The sequence below is a fragment of the Fringilla coelebs genome, assembly GCF_963513975.1.
Source record: "Fringilla coelebs genome assembly, chromosome: 2".
Lineage (NCBI taxonomy): Eukaryota > Metazoa > Chordata > Aves > Passeriformes > Fringillidae > Fringilla > Fringilla coelebs.
The window spans coordinates 30,320,503-30,338,643 of record NC_140029.1 but is presented as its reverse complement, the minus strand read 5'-3'; the positions used below and the strand labels follow the sequence as shown (position 1 = coordinate 30,338,643).

At 41.5% G+C, this 18,141-nt stretch overlaps 1 protein-coding gene across 5 annotated transcripts in view; it reads left to right on the top strand.

Moving 5' to 3' along the window:
* Positions 1-18,141, top strand: part of MAP4K4 (mitogen-activated protein kinase kinase kinase kinase 4) — a 161,346-nt gene that overhangs the window by 105,559 nt on the left and 37,646 nt on the right. For all 5 annotated transcript variants that reach the window (XM_084225699.1, XM_084225698.1, XM_084225697.1 and 2 more), the window contains exons 5-12: positions 424-534; positions 3,322-3,412; positions 4,959-5,089; positions 7,349-7,403; positions 9,745-9,823; positions 11,958-12,133; positions 12,801-12,873; positions 13,324-13,534. In XM_084225699.1, coding sequence (XP_084081825.1) covers positions 424-534; positions 3,322-3,412; positions 4,959-5,089; positions 7,349-7,403; positions 9,745-9,823; positions 11,958-12,133; positions 12,801-12,873; positions 13,324-13,534 — 927 coding nt within the window. The remainder of the gene's footprint in view (positions 1-423; positions 535-3,321; positions 3,413-4,958; positions 5,090-7,348; positions 7,404-9,744; positions 9,824-11,957; positions 12,134-12,800; positions 12,874-13,323; positions 13,535-18,141) is intronic.

The following is an 18,141-nucleotide window of genomic DNA, read 5'->3' as shown; positions in this document are numbered from 1 at the left end:
TCTACACCCTCTAGAGGACTGAAGTTTGGGGTTGAAATGGCAGGGTGCACGTTCTTCCATAAATACATGGAAGTTAAAGGATAAGAAGTGTTGCAGTAATGTGATAAGTTTGATTCCTTCAGCATTGGATGTGCTCTTACTGCTAATGCATTTTGCATAGCTGAGCAAATCCAGATTCCCAGCATTAAATTACAGTGATTAAATCAGTCCTTGAAAATGTGGTAACTAATGTGAGACATATTCCATATATGTCTGACACACATTGAAGACATTTGGTTGAATCCATTTTCCAGGCAGAGATGTAAATTCATTCTCTACTTCACAAGAGCTTCCCGAATTAATGCTGTAACCTGATTATTTTGCTTTGCTATACAGCTGAGATCTGTGTTTAATGTTGGTTGTACACTGATATTTGTTTTGCAGCTTGTTATGGAGTTTTGTGGAGCTGGCTCTATCACAGACCTCGTGAAGAACACAAAAGGGAATACCCTGAAAGAAGACTGGATAGCATATATCTCCAGAGAGATTCTCCGGGTAAGGAAAACAGCCTGCCCCACACAGAAACAGTCTGACAGAGATGCAGCCTTGCTTGAGGTTCTGCAAGAAGCTGTTTCTGATCAATCCCATTAGCCATGTCATCACTTGGAGAGTGCGTGGGAGCAGATAGATGTCTGCTCCACATCATTTAACTTGGTGTGAGTTGTACTGTATTGTAGCAGAACCCTTGCAGAAAATTGCAATTTCTAGTCATGAGAATCCAATAGAGGAGCCAGTGACCTTGCCTACTGCAGAAGCTGTGAAACGGCGTCCCTGAAACCTGGGGCTGAAACAGTGTTGTAGCACAGTAGGGTACAGAATGGGCTTTCTAAATATGCTTGCAGCTGCCTTTTTCTTTCCTAATCAAGTTCATGGAGGAAGAGCTATTGGCTCAGGCCAGCAGTCAGGACTTCTTTGCTGTGATGTGCTCTCATCTTGTGTTGTCCCTGCAGTCTGTCTAGAGCGAGCAGCTCTGTCACGTGTGGCTGTGCCCTGTGCCGTGCTTGCAGGCGGCGCTACAGAAGTTTTTCAGGAAGAGGTCTGCAGCTTACCAGTTGTTCTAAAATTGCAACTTAAGCTAATTACTCTTAATATTTAATTTCCAGTTGGTACAGTTTAAGTGCTTTTTGAATTGGCATTTGTTTTGCTTCACTAAGTAAATCTGGGATGGTTTTCCTCGTGCTTCTTTGAAAAACAAATTGCCTCCTACCCATACCACTACAGTGTCTGTTCAATTGCTTAATCATAAATGAAGTTCTGAAGGGCTTTATGTTAAAGGAAATGAGCACTGGCTCTTGCATAAATCAATGCTGCTGTTGTCTGCATTACACATTTGCTCTGCCTTGGCAGTTTTTAAGATGAGGACGGAGGGAGACACACAGTTCTGGTCTCTTGCTCTAATTTCAAATGCTAGAGGACAGTCCAGCTGCTGGTGTTTGACTGGCACATTTTAAGTTGTTTACAAAGGAGAAGTTGTATTTCAAAACAAATAGTTAGCATGCTTTAATATGAGGAAAGCTAGTTTTTTCAGGAGCATCTTGCCTTGATTTGAGAGACATGTGGGCTCAGAGGTATTCTATGCTATGTTGCATTCATCCTAGATCCTCCTTAGGTAAAGCAGTCAAACACTTGCTGAGAAGAGGAAAAAATATTTACCTCAGAAAAGAGGAAAACTGTTTTCTCATTCCAATGAGAGATTTGCAAAAGGTGTGTTAATTACTGACCATCAGAAGCTGGAATATCTGGAAAGAAGGAATGCTAAACTCCCATTGCAATGAGATTTTTCAAACCCCGATTCAACACAGAGTTTGTCAGAGGTGGAGGAGAGAGGTGGTGTAACACAAAGTTAAAAGGAGCTAAAGGGCCAAAGATTGATGTAGATGGAGACAGAGGTGAAGGTCGACCCAGGGAATCCTTGTGGTTGGAAAGGTCAGGGGACTGCAGGAAAGTGGAGATGTGCCCCTCTGTCTCCTCCCAGGCCTTTGCAACTCCAAATGTGTTTTTTTCAGTAGGGCTAAATGGTACTCTGGAGAGAACAGATGATTATCTCTCTGGCTGGGTTGGAGTAGCAGAAGGCTTAAAAAAATATCCTGTGTGAAGCTGTGGGAAAGCCTTCATTCTTGTGAAAAATAAGACCACACTTAGCATTAGCAGTCAGTGAAGGGTCTCGGGGACATCAGCCGTTCACTTGATTTGCTTGTGACCTGTGGAAGGGAAGCTGTAGATAGTGTTTTTTTGTCACACTCATTAACTGTTTTAAAAAAAGGAAAACAGCCCAATGGTTGTGTAGGAAAACTGGTAAATGATCAGTTAATGAAGAACATGTGTTAAGAAACACTTCTCTACAGCAACCACTACTCTCTTAACCTCTTGCAGCTGTAAAGGTTCTATTCCTTTATTTTTCACAAAACATTAAAAGACTGTGAGGGCAACAGGAACAGGCAAGATGATCCCACTGGAGACTACAATTTTCCGAGCAGAAAACTGCGGAGAACCTAAAATACAGGCAGTTGCTAAGAGGGTTGCCTGTTGTTCTCCCAATTACATTAGAGAGTAAAATGCAACATATGTCTTTCTCAGCCCTCCCTCCACATGGCTAATGCTTTGGGGCATGTATCCAGGTGCTGTCTCAACAAAAAGCACCGTATGCCAGGAGGTTTTGTTTCCTTTGGAAAGTATAACGCTTATGCTTTTTTTTTCCCCTTTTCATTTTTTTTCCTGAGGTACAATTATCTGGTTTCACGTTTATGGAGGCTAGAGAAGAGAACTGCGCTTTTGCAGTAGAACATGTCTTTGTAATCTGTCCTCCCTTGCCCTCAAACATGACTGCCAGTCCATCACCCCCCACCTCCTTCTTGGGGTGCATATATACGTGTGGATGCTGCCTCCTTTCTCCTTCCACTTCCTTCCCAGCTGAATTCTGTGTGACCCTGTGCACGTCAGAAATCAGTGGCGTACGCTGACAATGATGTCATTGAGAATGTAATTACTTGGAGACTTTGTGGGAGCTGAACTTTCTTCACAGGACAGCTGGGAGGTGTTTGCACAATGCAGATGTTGGGCTGTGTTTAGGTACTGTGTGAGCCTGATCTGAGCCTGTGTCTCTGCTCCATCACCAAAAGCTGTGTGGGTGGTGTGCTGCAGGTCCCACTGCAAGAGGGTCCAGTTGCAAGAGGTCAAGGCACAGTGCTGTGACCTTTGGGGCTGCTGGGTATGGGTAGTCTGTTGCTGAGCCAAGAGCCTAACTCTGAACATTCTCTCCTTCCTCTCTTCTCCTTAATGCAGGGGTTGGCACATCTTCATGCCCATCATGTGATTCACAGGGATATCAAAGGGCAAAATGTGTTATTAACAGAGAATGCAGAAGTGAAACTTGGTAAGTAGGCACACATGTCCACTTCCTCATTTGTTCAGCCTTTGGTTTTATGATGTTCCCAAATTATTTCATCCTTTAAGAGCCCTGCAACGTTTTATAGCATGAGTACTCTGTCAGTGGTTCCATGTGGATTGACAGCCTGTCTGTATTTCCTCTTGCTTGGAGAGGATGGAGCACAGGTTGTTGTTGAATTTGGTTAGGAGATGTTGGTTTTCATGCCAGAATCAGTGCATGGATCATTTTGTTTCCCCTACTGAGCTGTGTGTAACTTGAGTCTGTTCTGATTCACTTTATTCTGGACTCGGGAAGTGACAGGAGTCTCTCTTGTATTTAGCTTTAATTAAAATAGCACCTGCTGTTCAGGTTCTGGACACAAAAATATGATCTGGACAGCACTCTCAAGGGAGCTGTGGCATTGAATTCAAAACACAGTTCCAGCTCTGGCATGCCTGCTGAAAATCGTGCTCATCCCTGGCCTCTTCTCTCCTGCCAAGTGGACATACTCTTTTTTTTTATTTCCTCTCTAATTTGTCTCTTTCAGTTAGTGCACATGTCAACCTTCTGTGTTTGTATCACGCTACACTCGCCACCTTTTTTTCGTTAAATATAGAGCCATGCCGAAGCCCTCCCACCCAGCCCACATCCCTTCTGGTTTGCATTACACCTTCCTGCAGCATGAGGCTTGGGAAGTTGTCCCGGCTGCTGGAGGAGGAAGCGCTTGGGAGAGCTTTCCTTCATTTGGTCCAAAATGGAGCACAGTAGCTTCCAAACCAGTGCTTGCACTGAGCTTGTCTGCACCAGTTCCTCAGTGTCATTCAGATGGTGGGTGCAGTGAGGCTGACACAGCCCTCTTAGGGCAGATGCAGTTACTGATATAGAAGGACATACAGCTGTGGTCATGAGCTGGGCAAAATGAAAGGCAGAAAACACCTTTGTAATGTAGTTGCTTTGTAATGAAATGGGCATTTCTTTCCCAGCCTGTGTGCATGTGTGCCCAAAGTTAGCGCTTCCTGAATAATTCTCATCTTTTGCTCTCATTGATGTTTCTGCTCTGTGCATTAAAACAGAGAGCAGCTCGCTGAACAACAGGTTATTTTTGTGTCATATTTTAGAGCAGAAAAAGTGGTGAGCTGAAAGGGACGTGTTTATGCATGCCATTTTCCCATAGCATGAGAGGTACCTTTGGGAAGTGGCTGTTTTTTGTGTAGGCAAAGGTGCTTGGCTTCACCATGTGGGAAGGGTCTAAACAGCCCCTTCTCAGCCTCCCAGGCAGTACTTCTGCAGCTGAGCTCTCCTGTCCAGGCACACCAGTGAGGGCTACAGGAGAGGTGATTGTGTGCTGCTGTGTCCCTTGACACTTGTGCCCAAGCACATTGTGTGTGAACCATGAGGACTCACTTGCCTCAGGATTAATCATTTTATTTCTCTTCAGCATGGTCCTCCCACGTGGGACATCTACAGGGCTTTATTTTCGAATCACTTAGCAAAAGTAATCAATGTGTTGTTTTCCCCCTCTTAATTCATTTTACTGTTTTCCCACCCCCAGTGGATTTTGGTGTGAGTGCTCAGCTGGACAGGACAGTTGGCAGGAGAAACACTTTCATTGGGACTCCGTACTGGATGGCTCCAGAAGTTATTGCCTGTGATGAGAATCCCGATGCTACGTATGATTACAGAGTAAGAGTCCTGTTCAAAGAAAAAACCCAAAACATACACTTGTAATATAAATGTCCGTGGACTATGGCAGTTTTTGAGACTTCTTATGCTTTGCAGGAGTAATAACTGTTTTGTGTAGTTACATTCTTATTACCAAAGTACAAGGTAAGGATACTATCAAATTGTGACCTTTAACACTTTCTGCTGCTTGCGTTATTGTAGTTTTGAGATGTAAATACGGGACTTGAGGTGCTGTAGGTGCTTAGAGAAGGCAAAATAGAGTTTACCTGGAAATGCTTGTGTTCTTGATTTGCATAATGGTTGTACTTTAAATTGAGTTACACTATGTCCCAGTTATGTGGTAACCCAGAACAATACATTTTGCCTTAAATAGAACCACTGTCTGGAGAGCCACTGAAGTACAGAAGGAACTCGTAAAAGTACTTCTGATTTCAGGATACATATACATGATTTTTTTGATAGAAATTTATCCATCACAACATTTCTTAATAAAGATCATTCTTTACGTAACTTGCTGCAAACCAAGGATTTAATTACTGCAAAACCATAATTGGCTTGATGGTATTTGCACTACCCTTAAGAATATTAGGTGTATGTATTTAAAGTTAAATATATCTGGTAAAAGCATACTGTAATCTTGAAAGTTCCTCTCAGCTGACTTTAATGAGAGCACAAGGAAAGAAACCTTTCTTGGTTTTTAAGAAACCTTTCCTTGGACTAATATATTATCTTTAACCAAGGACAACAAGGACATCAGAAAGCCAGAGATTAAGGCCTTACAATGAATTTATAGAGCTGAATGTCAATTATATCACTTTGCTGAGACTGATAGTGTAAGCTATCAGTATATTTGTGCATGTCTAAATCTTTGTAAAACACCCAGATAATTTGACATTTTGACTAAGATTGATCAGATTGATCCTATTTCTCTTGATTTAATTCCTTTTTACATTCAGCATCTCATTGTACCTAAGCTAATGTTTTATATCTTTCCAGATAGAGTTGTTGTTATTAGTAAGGAAGGTTCGCTATTAAATGATTTAATTAAGCAGAAAAACTCCCTGCAATATTTGTTAATGCAGTAGTGATTTGAAAAAGAACTCCTCTCTCCTCTGAAAATACCTGTTTATTGTTCCTGGTGGAGCCTGTAGGGTGGTTGTTCACAAAAAATTATTGTTTGAAAGGTTCTCTAACATCATGGGGATGTGCACTTTAGCTTAGATGGCTGCATTTGACTAGGAGAAGAGTGCCTTGCTGGGTCTGAAAATATGATCTTTAGAAATGCTTCTTTGCTTGTAGTGCATGAAGAGCTTATTTGCTCATTAAAGTATTTTTTAAAAAAAATCACAATTATGGCCAGAAATGAGGACTGCTTTGCTCAAGAACAGCTCTCTTTCGTGGCAGTCTCTTCCAATATTTTGCCCATTAAGCTGTGTCACTCTCTGAAGTTGGTTCCTTGCCAGGACTCCTCCATCTCTTCCCTGTGTTTGATCTTCCTGGCTCTTGTTTGGTCTCTCCTGAGTCAGAGGTGCTGGCCAGAGCTGGTATCTTGAAAGGCTGCCACTGAAGGGCTCTTTTTCTGTAATGTTTTAAGCAAAGCTGAGGTGTTAGGGGAGGAATGTTGGCTTTGGTTGTAAGTAATGCCTGTGGTAAAGACAGAGGTGTAAATTTTGGGAGTCTGTGGTAAAGACAGAGGTGTAAGTTTTGGGAACCTCTGCCTTTTCAGTGGTGTTAGTGACTAATTCACCTCTCCTTTCAGTAGGCCTGTATTTTCCTTTTGTTCTTGCTTGTTTGTTTACGTACCTGAAGAACACTTTCTTGCAGTTTTCGGCAAGTCTGGCCACTTTAAATTTGAGCTGAGCTTTTGCTTTTATAACTGCATCTGTGCACACCCTGGGAATGCCCTTGCTCAGTTCTTTGTTGAAAAGGGAATATTGAAAATGCTGTTGTTTCATAGGCTTAGATTTCTGGCAAATGTATTTCCCATTGTCATAATGTGAATGTATTTTTATGTGCTGTTTGGAAAGGGTTGTTTGCTCACTCGGTAAGAATACGTGTGTGTGTTTCTGCATATACATACGTATTATGTGAAAAGTAGGATTTTATGATACAGTTACATGATGAAAGAGGCTTATATTATTTAAATAGCCATGGTATTTGGTTTCAGCCTCACCTACAGGGCCTCTCTAAATAGTGCTCTCTTAGTGTGTGAATGGGTAAATCCACCTACTAACATATGGTGTGTCTGTTTTTCTGCAGAGTGACCTTTGGTCATGCGGCATTACGGCCATAGAGATGGCAGAAGGAGCTCCCCGTAAGTGATCCCTGTGCTTCTCCAGTGGGCTCGTTTTAAGGCTGAAACGTATACTTGGGTGATGCTGGTTGTAATCTAAGCCTAGTCTTGAGGTTTCTGAAAATATCCCCATGTTATTTCTGTTCTCTTTGGTTTTGCCTGCTCTATAAATATGAAATCCCATAAATAGCAATGCTTTTGATAAAGATAGGGTTGTGTTTAAACACTACGGTGCAGACTGCAGTAATTTAATTTCTATAGCAGGAATATTTGGAAGCTAATCGAGTGTCTGACTTCCTTCCTATTGGTAGTATATTGTGTTTTGGAGTTGAGTCCCACTTTGTCTGTGGACTGGCCTGGAATACTGAAACCTCAGCTGGGGAGAGGGTCAGTGGGGCCTTGAGGAAGCAGATCTTAATGAAAAAAGCATTTGAAGCAGCTATTTCTGTGTTGGCTTTCTGTCAGTCTGGATGATGCTAACATTGCTTCTCCTTTTGTTTCCACTCACCGGTGGGTGGTGTTAATCTTCCTTCGCACTGACATGGCTTAAACTGTAAATCCTTCTTCAGGACAAAGCACTGAACTTAGGTATTCTCAAGCAGGAATCATTATCCGTTAGTTTGGATTTGAGAGGAAAACCTGGAAACCAAAAATGCCCAACTTTTTAATAGGCTTTTTTCCTTTCACATAGTTCTTTTAGAATATGAAGGCAAACAGCAGATGTGTGAGGAGGACAGAAACCTTTGAAAAGAAAAAAAGTTAGGCATGGTGTTTTGACTTTTAATGATAATTTTTATGAAAGTCCTTATTGATCTTGTAAATATACTTACCCTCACCCTCAGCTGGAGCTCTGTATTTAAAAAAAAAGAGCCTAAGGTACCTAAAAGCAACTTAATCTTTTTTGCACATAAAAATTCACCGCCACAACACAGCCCAGCTTGAAATGTCTTTGAAATAATCTTGTTGAAATAAAGTATTTATATTTCCCAGGTAAAAATTGGTCATTTCACTGTAGCCACTCCCTAATTTTCTTGTTATTCTTATTGACTTTAATGCAAGACTTAAAAGTCAAATCACAGTGGTCATGTGTTAATTCATGTTTTAGGAGGCCTGATAGTTTGGGGTTGTTTTCTTTTTCCTTCCTAACTGCACATTTGCATGAATGTCCAAGTGAGAGGTGCTCCCAGGACTCTTCAGCCAGCCCTGTATTAAGTGAACTACCTCCTTTTTGCCATACTTTTTTCTTCAGTGCCTTGTGTTGCCTGTATGGCTTTGTAAGCCTAGAATTGGACAATATTTTGTTCATTTCTAAACCAAACAGAGCTTGGCCCTTCTTTGTGTAAAAGCACAAGAGTAGCATTTACGAAGTTAGCAAAGATCCTTTGTAAGGGCTGAACAGCTCTTGTGCTCTGGTACTCTACCTCCTCCTCCAGTGGCAGCTGAAGAGTCCATCTCTATGGACTCTTTGGTGGTCTGCAGGGATCCATAGGCATCCAAGGGGCTTCTCTGCCAAGACTGATGCCCCTTATTTTTATCCAGAATTCTCTTCCCATCAGTCTGTTTCTCCTAAATTTCTGTTGTGTGGTAAATGCCACCTCATCCTGTAGTGATCACTCAGGCTGAGACTGAGGGTGTAAGAGATCAAACATAGGAAGATGGTTAGAACGTTGCTCCTAGAGACCTTTCTTCGGCTGCCTCTCTCCCTGCTCCCTTGTTTCCCTGTGTTGCCTCTGCCATATTGCTTTGCTGTGGAACAGGAGGAAAAGCTGTCCAACGTTGATCCTGGACTCCCACTAAATGTCCACTGAAACAAACAAGACTTCTTTGGACAAAAGTTATGGGTTTGCATTTCAGTTCTGCAGGCAATCCTTTTGAGTGATACAGACCCTCCCATGCTTCAAAACTGTCATGCCTTGAAGTACAAACATATCCTGGTCTGGAGAGTAAAAATGAGGCACCCTCTGTAATGGGAGAGAAGGGCAGGTAGAGGGAAGATTGTAGGAAACAGTAACTCTCATTGTTCCCTTCCACCATCATCATCTCCCAGTATTTTATTGACCAGAAAGTAAGACAGATGACTTGGGGCTGGAGGAGGGCCATGCTCAGATGTTCCCATCTTGGTCAGTTCTGGAGGTTGATCCATGCTTTGACCTCTTTCACTTTTTGGGCTGCCATGGGCACATTGAGCTATGGAATTGTTGTCATTTTGGGCTAATTCCATTTACTGTGTTGCTGTCTGCACCTGCTGCATGGATGTTTGGGGTGGTGGGAGTGGTTGGGGAAGCTGAAGTCATGGCATTGACAGAGAACAGCTAAACCAGTGTCTCTATGTCTCTGTTTGGTTTTGTTTTCTTCCCTTCAGCACTTTGTGACATGCACCCCATGAGGGCACTCTTTCTGATACCCAGGAACCCTCCCCCACGGTTAAAATCCAAGAAATGGTATGTATTAATTATATCTTACCTTATGTAGCGTGGAGTTTTCTCCTATCCCATACACTTTTGTTACCCCTTCCACAGAATTGTAAAGCAATTTAAGCTAGCAAAATGTCTTGTTATCTTTTGTGCCTCTGAATCTAAGGATGAAATAAAATGCATGCATTATTTAGTTCTCTTTGTCCCAGGGAAATTCCATCTCAAATTGTGTGAAAATAAATACCAAAGTTTTTGGTTTTTCTTTTTCAGTAGAGTAGCATCTGTATTAAGGTGACAAATGGATCAATGTTTTAAAATATAAACTCCTGTAACACTCTTAATATGCAGTGTGTTTTCTCAGATGTATCATAACACAGAAACAGAACAGTGCTATGGTGTTCTAGTTGCTAAATAGAAAGGAGCTATTAAAACTAATGAAGGCTTTTACTATAATTATTGTAAACGGTTGGAATTGAGTGCCTGCTTCTTGCCAACTGAGAAGAATCCATTAGTATCAGAGGATTTCCTCGCAGTTACTGGTTACGACTGGCACATATGAAACAAAAATATTCCATAGAAAGAGGTTTCTTATCGATGGAATGTGATCGTGGGATGCTGTGATCCTGTCAAAATAATGAAGCGATTGGACTGTGTATTCAATATCAACGTAGTATAAACATGGCTTGCTTGCTGGGCTTGGTCTTTACCTGGATTGACTTATTTATGCACTTGTATACTGGCAAGGCATTGCTCTCTCTTACTTGCCTTCTGCATATATTAAGGGAATAGAGATGCATAGGTGCCATTTGCATTAGCCATTCATTGACCTTTTTATGTGAAATAATAACATTCAAGGTGTGAGAAATAAAAGTTCTGAACATCCAAGTTATGTTGGATTCAGCCTTTTTTATTAAAGTAAGGAAGTGAACTGATGGATGGAAATCATTGTTTTTCCTCTTAAGCATGTAGTGAGGATGTTTGCTCTCCGAGCACTGGAGCAGGTTGAGGGCCCATACCAGTTAAAAAGCAGCTCTGGTCCAAGGCAGTGTTGCTGTCACTCGGCTGTTTTGATAGAGTGCTCAGTTGCAGGTTATGAGAAGATAGGCCAAATGATGACAAACTTGTAGAATTGTCATAGAACGGCTTGGGTTGGGACCTTAAAGATCGTCTAGTTCCAAGCCCTGCCATGGACAGGGATGCCATCCACTGGTTCAGGGAGCTCAGAAACCCATCCAACCTGGCATTGCAGGCTTCCAGGGATGGGGTATCCACAACTTCTCAGGGCAACCTGTTCCAGTGCCTCATTGCAGTTTTGAATATTTCCACTATTGGATTTTGGCGGGTGACTTATTTCTGGAAAGATCCCCTTTCAAGAGTTCAAATGAAGTGCAAATTTTGGAAAGATGGTGCTGCAGCTTAGCTAACTCCCATACCCTGTCAGTTTATGTGGTGTGCAGGGGGATTTAGTTTAGTTCATGCCCTTATATTATGTCAGAGACTCAAAGTGGCTGTGTTGAACAGACAAACACTGACCAACACTCACCTCTAGTGCTGTAAATTTTTGTGTGTGTGTGAGTCTTAAGGTAAAAAATAAAATAATCTTTAATTCTGGCAGATCTAACTCTGTGAGCCCAAGTGCATGCAAAAGCAGTGTGGTGCTGCTTATGTCAGGAGAATGGCAGACACAGTTCTCCTGACTTTGGGTATGGCTGTCTGTAGCATGGGTAGGTGGAGGTACACCAGAACTGCCCTGCCTCCTCCAAGCAGGCTGGATTCTATCCAGCTCTGATCCAGAAGCAGCTAGGCTAGGTTTACATGATTTACCTCACTCACATATCCTGACTTTCAGAGCAGTTATCCTCTGAAAGAGGGCTCATTACAGTGAGGCTGTGCCTGAGTGCTCCAAGAATGTTCATGTCACCCTGTGTCCCTCCAGCCCTGTGTCACTCCAGCCCGGTGCTCAGCTGGAACACACTCAGATCTGCTTAGGAGATACACTTGCAGGCAGCACTTGTACTGTTCTCTAGGACATGATGCTCATGGAGGAAATGAATTTGAGGAAGGACAGGAAAAATCTTTCAGCTGAGTTTTACCTCTCATCTTTTGTTGTTGTTTTTTTTTTGGTTTTTTTTTTTTTTTTTTTTCCTTCCTGCTTTCTCAGGTCGAAAAAGTTTTTCAGCTTTATAGAAGGTTGTCTAGTGAAGAATTACATGCAGCGACCTTCTACAGAACAGCTGTTGAAACATCCCTTTATACGTGACCAGCCAAATGAAAGGCAAGTCCGAATCCAGCTTAAGGACCATATAGACAGGACCAGGAAGAAGAGAGGAGAGAAAGGTATGCAGCTTCTAAGAATCAAGTCTTTGCCACTTGTCAAAAATGCATATTTTTGTCCTGCTTTGCATTCTAAATAACCACCCCAGGAGAAGCTCCTATAGCCCAAATCCTTAAAATTTTTTAATTCATAGTTTGACTATCTGAAGGCTCTGTTTTTTACTGTCCTTTACAGAGAAAGTATAAATTTCAAGTGCTGTATTTTCTGATAGATTAAATTTGCTCACTTGCTGGCCACTGGCTTTTCGATATAAGCACTAAACAGTATTTAGGAGGATATTGGCATATATGCCTTTCCCTTCTTTAGTCTGTGATAGATTAATTTCCTGGAATGATGCCGTAAATCAGACTCACAGGAAATAACCCATGACAAGAGCTGTGAAGCAAATGTTTTGGGCAGCCTTTTCTCCTCATTCACGTGGTGCTGAAGCTCTCCAGGTGTCTTGTCTTACATGTAAAAACTGGAGCTGTTCAGGGAGTTTGCTGGAAGTCTTCTCCAAACCACTGTGCCACTGGGAAGATGAGCTTATATATATATAGAATGAGTTCTAGGGGCTGTGATGGATCTTCTCACTGAAGGGGCCAGGAGCTGGTTTACTGAGGTGCTACTGCAACTCCCCACTGCCCTAAAATTAAAGTACTATCCAGGCCTTTGTTTCTTTCCTATTAGATGAGACGGAGTATGAGTATAGTGGAAGTGAGGAAGAAGAGGAGGAAGTGCCTGAACAAGAAGGAGAGCCAAGGTAATAATTGCTTTTGGGATGGCTTTGGGCAGTCCATGCCAAGTCTAAAGGTCTGTGATTATAAATCAGCATGCTAAATTTCTGTCTCTTATTAAGTGAATGCACAAACCACTCAAAGGGTTTGAATACCTATGCTGTGACTGTTAAAGGTTTGAAAGCTCCCCTTCCTATGACTTAGAGCAAACAAGCTCTGGATGGAGATTTATGGCAAATATGATTGATCAGGGTCTCCACAGTGTTAGCATTCGTCCTGACTTTGCTTGGCCTCATTTCACGCCTTCCACTGAGAGCGTGTATTTGACGTACATCCAGTGTCTTTGCTCCAAAAGAAACGAGATTAAACTTTTAACATGATGATATATTTTATTAATGTTCCCCTGCTTTGGCAAAGGTATTTAATGGCCCATCAGGCTTTATCATACAGAAGGCTTTAACTTCCTCTTGTTGCAGTTCCATTGTCAATGTGCCTGGAGAATCAACCCTCCGACGTGATTTCCTGAGACTGCAGCAGGAAAACAAGGAGCGGTCCGAGGCCCTTCGGAGGCAGCAGCTGTTGCAGGAGCAGCAGCTCCGTGAGCAGGAGGAGTACAAGAGGCAGCTGCTGGCAGAGCGGCAGAAACGCATCGAGCAGCAGAAGGAGCAGAGGAGGCGGCTAGAAGAGGTAGAAACAGGAGACTGGAGTTTTGGGGGGAAGAAGCTCCTCTCCCCCTCTTGTTTCCCAGTCCTGCACCCATTTAAAAAGAATTCCTTGTAGCCCCCAGGATATCTCAGGAAAGAAAACATGAGGTCAAAATCCACCTGTAAACGTAGAGCAGAGCACTTAAATCCATGCTTGGGTACTTGAATATAAGAAGTCTTCCAAAGCATTTGAATATCCAGCAGCTCCTATGAAGACAGCAGGAACCAGAGCTGGGTTGTTTGAAGGCGTTTTTTGTGGAAAAGGCTCATTCTTGGTCTTTGTCTAGGCTTAGGTAGACAGAAGAGGAGACATAAATTATTCCCAGGCGCATTTTTCTCTCAAGAGTACTGTTTTGGGGGCCATTTTTCAGATTTCTCTTTAAAGCTTTTTCAAACATCTGTGTTTGGCACTCATTCAACGTAGATGGAAGCCTGTTTTTTAATGTATTATTCTCTCATGCGCAGTAGCTTAGTGACTAAAAGCCACCTAGGTCATATAATAATAGAATTATTTGGATTGGAAGGGGCCTTTAAAGGTAGATCTATAAATATGTTTTGTAAATCAGCGTAAAAATTGTAATTCTGTAGGAAGTACAAATATGTAAGTCATACTTTTGTGATACAGTAAGTATACATGTTCTATACAGTACTGGAAGATAAAAGAAAATGAATGTATGTGGACAATATTGTTCTGTCATACTTTTCACCTCCTAAGATCTTGTGTGCATTTATATATATATGTAGATGGAATATGCAACATAAGCTTCAGAAGTAGGAGGATTTCAAAACAGCTCTTCAGGCCAGAGCTGGGTATGACACAGAGTTGAAGTGAAACCAATGCTCTGGCTCTTCAGGAAGTGCAGGGTCAAATTCCAGTTGTCCTTAAATGACCTCTTGCTTGAGTCTGTTTCAACCTTTCACTTAGCAGTGATGGAAAAACTACACCCAGTCTGGTTTTCCAAATCCTGGTAACGTTTAATGAGGATGCAACCAGGACCAAATGTTGATTTGCATCCCGTGACCTGTTTGCATAACAAGTAATACAAAGTTCCAAATACCTTTCCAGGTCACATTATGCTCCTTATCCCTCTTTTCCAAAGTGCAAATGAGTTTAGTGCTGCTGTAAGGAGGGATTGGTAGCTAAGATTCAGCCACACATGAATCCATAAGGAGGGATGAGGGGAAGGCATATAAACCCCATTTCTCTTCTGTTTCTTCCCCACCCTACAGGGAATGCCAAGATAGACCTCATAGCACTTCCAGCTGTTTTTAGACTGTTTATGGGGGGAGTAAGTAATAAAAAAAGATGCTAGAAAAATACGAAAATAAAAGATTGATATTGTCAAAGGTGGGCAAAAGTTGAGCTACTGCTTAACCGCTCAAATTTTTCTTAGTATTGGAGTCAATGATTTCTTTTAAATGCCCCTTTAATCTCTAAGGTTCTGCAGGCAGTATTTTTTTGTTGAGGAAGAGGATTACAATTAAATTATCTAGGTCATTTAACTTTAATCAGTGCAACTCTTAAAATCTGGATTTTCTTTTTAAAATAAAGGAGCTGCTGCTGCTAGTAGTGGAAACAAAGCAGTGCGCCATTTTCTCTGTGTGGGTTGAACTTTTTTGGGGATGTTGCAGTTATACCAGAATGAGCAAGTAGAAAGAAAAGGCAGTTACCTGAAAGTTATGTTTAATAAATCCTGCTTTTTAAAATCCAAAATAAAACTGACAGCTTCCATAACCACAAGACAGCATGTAATGTAGATTGTATTACTGAATAAGGTTGCATGGTAAAACATGTAAAATTTGTAAGATCTAAGCTTTTTGCCTTGTATGGGTCTGTAACCTCTGCCTGGCTCCTTGGAGGCATAAATAGGAATGAGTTATAAAACAGGTGAGTTAAAAAAGTTTCCTTTTGCAGGTGATGGTGTAGGCATATTGTTCATCAAGTGCATTAAAAAAAAGACTCACATTTAGCCTTCAAAAAAATCCCACTGAGTTAATTGGATCTTGTGTTGGAAAAATGTATGATCCCAAGTGGTTTTTAACAAAACAGCAGCCAAAACAAGCTCTTTCAGATGGGGGAAGGGTAGTAGACACAAATTTAGATAAACATCAGTGTTGTGACACAATTGAAGGCCAAAATATTGAAATGTTGTCACTTTGTCCTTAACTCACCCCCCCTGTTTTGATGAAGCCAGTAAACAATGAGGAGCTTGATAATGGGAGTCAAGATTAGTGTCAGGCATTGAAGCTCAGGGCATTCATAAACGAGTTGATATTTTTACCAGACTTGCTGTCTTGTAATTTTTGCTTGTGTAAAGTATGTATGCATGTACCTATTTAATATTCTTTGGTAGAATTTTATGCATTAGTTAATCTTCCTGAACAAGTTGCATATACTTCCCTCCCTCCCCACTTCCTAAATTAAAATTGAGGGCTTGTTCTTACAATGCTGGCACAGAGCCTAGACAGTTTTGACCGAGACTGTAACAGGAACGGTGTTTAGGACATCTGCCAAAAACTCTAATTCTCAGCAGTATTAGAGAAAAGATTACTTTTTAAAAGGCATATAGGTGACTTCTAAAAGTTGTTGTTTTAGGAACCTTGTAGTTTGTGTCCTACTGAGGAGGTGAAAATGACATCTGGTCAAACTACAGAAAATTACGTGAGAATTTTGCGACTGGGATTTTGTCCCACCCCCAACCCTCGTTTAAAATACATATAAAGACCTTCAACTGTGTAGGTGTTTAGATAGTTTAAACAAGAAATCTGACCTGTTCCTGGCTGTTTTAATGGGACTCTGTGATTCTGTTCAGCAACATGGAGACAACTGCTGAGTATGAGAAGGCATTTGAACTTGTACTTTGCAAAACTGAGTCTCTCAGGAAGCTAAGAATTGGCTGTGCTGGAACCCCATTCTCTGTGGACCTCTCCAGTTCAGGATAGCTTCATTAAATGGTGTCTCTGTCCCTGGTTATGAGAACCCAAGATGGATGTTTTTGAAGTGGTAGGTTATAGCTACACTGGCAAGTAGAGCAGTCCTGTAGAAGCAGATTGTGGAGCACAATAATTAAAGTGCTGAGGACCTGAAGACTTCATGTGTTTAAAGACAGGAGGAATTCCTTTGGACTGGCTGAGGTCTAGACTCTGTGCCTGCTTGTGGTTGGAGTGCATCAGCCTTTTTAATTTCATCCAAAAGGTGTGGTTGGCACTCCAAGACATCTTCAGAATACGAAACAAAACTGGATAAGTGGAGATGTTTGGATGATTCACTTCAAAAGAGCACACCTGATCTGAACCAAGATGCTAATGTAGGTGTACCTCCAGGCAATTTTGCCAGGGCTTTATTTCTTTTACAGAAGGGGAGCTTATTCTTATCTACTTAATTTGAATTGCTTGCATCTTGGATTGGTTCTGAGTAAGAAGTTCTACTTCTGGTTTATCTCTATTGTGGACAAAGCAAAAATCTCTTTATTAATCTTGCCGATTCTCTTCCTAAGCTGATACAGGGCTACCTAATTCTTTGTGAAAGAAATAATTAACATACGTACCATCAATCTTCTTCTGAATATGAGACATAGTAATAATATTTTAGGAATTTATAATTATAGGATCTGGATCTATCTTGAACGTTTCACTGTAGGAAGGGCCTGAATTCGTTGGTATAGACGAACTGCATGTGTAGTTGCATTGCCCCCTCCTGGTAAATCGTGCTCTATTGCATGGACTTCCAGTTTGGAGATGTCAGGTTCCATTATGAGATCATTATTATTGCACCCTAAAACCAGATAAGGAGCCAGGGTATTGACACTGTATTTTCTTTGTGGGTTTTTAAAATGTTGTTTGCACTGTAAATGCCCATTTTGTGAAATGCAGTGATTTGAGGCAGTATGGGCTCTGTCAAAATTCTGTTTTGGCATTTCTGACATTTCTTTGAAGAGTTCTTGCCTTGCTTTCTGGCTAACAGTTTGCTCCTTGGAAATAAGCTTTTCATCTGACATGTGCATGAAAGTTGGTAATACCATGCCAACTTTAGAAGATCTGGATATGCATCCATACGTTCGGGAATCTAGATCTATACCTGCTGTTTGTTTCTCGGACAACAGTGTTTTATGTCAGGCCTTTTTTGTAGTGCATGACCAAAAATTACAGTATCTGACAATCACACAAACTAAATTTAGGAGGCAAATTTTTATATGTAGAAATATGACATTGATTTTAACTAATGGTTTTCCCTGTCCCATTCCTGTCCTGCGGGCAGGCCTAAGGCCCACAGTGATCAGGTTTTGGTGTCCACATGGAAGAGCTGCTAGAGCCAGTCAGGAAGGCATCCTTGTGCCAACAGATGGATGCAACAAAGTCAGTCTAGGGCTGGCTCTGAGGCCAGGTTGGATCGACTCAACTTGCTACAAAGCACCTTTGGCATTGCACTAGGTGTGCACTAGGACCCAAGATGTGCACTAGGACCCAAGAGATGGTTGTCACTGTAGGTTTCCTCTCCCTGGGCATGTTAAAAGTAAATTCCACTTCATTAATGACGACTGGTTTGATGCTGAGGTTGATGTTATTTTACATCTAGGGCTGGGAATAAGG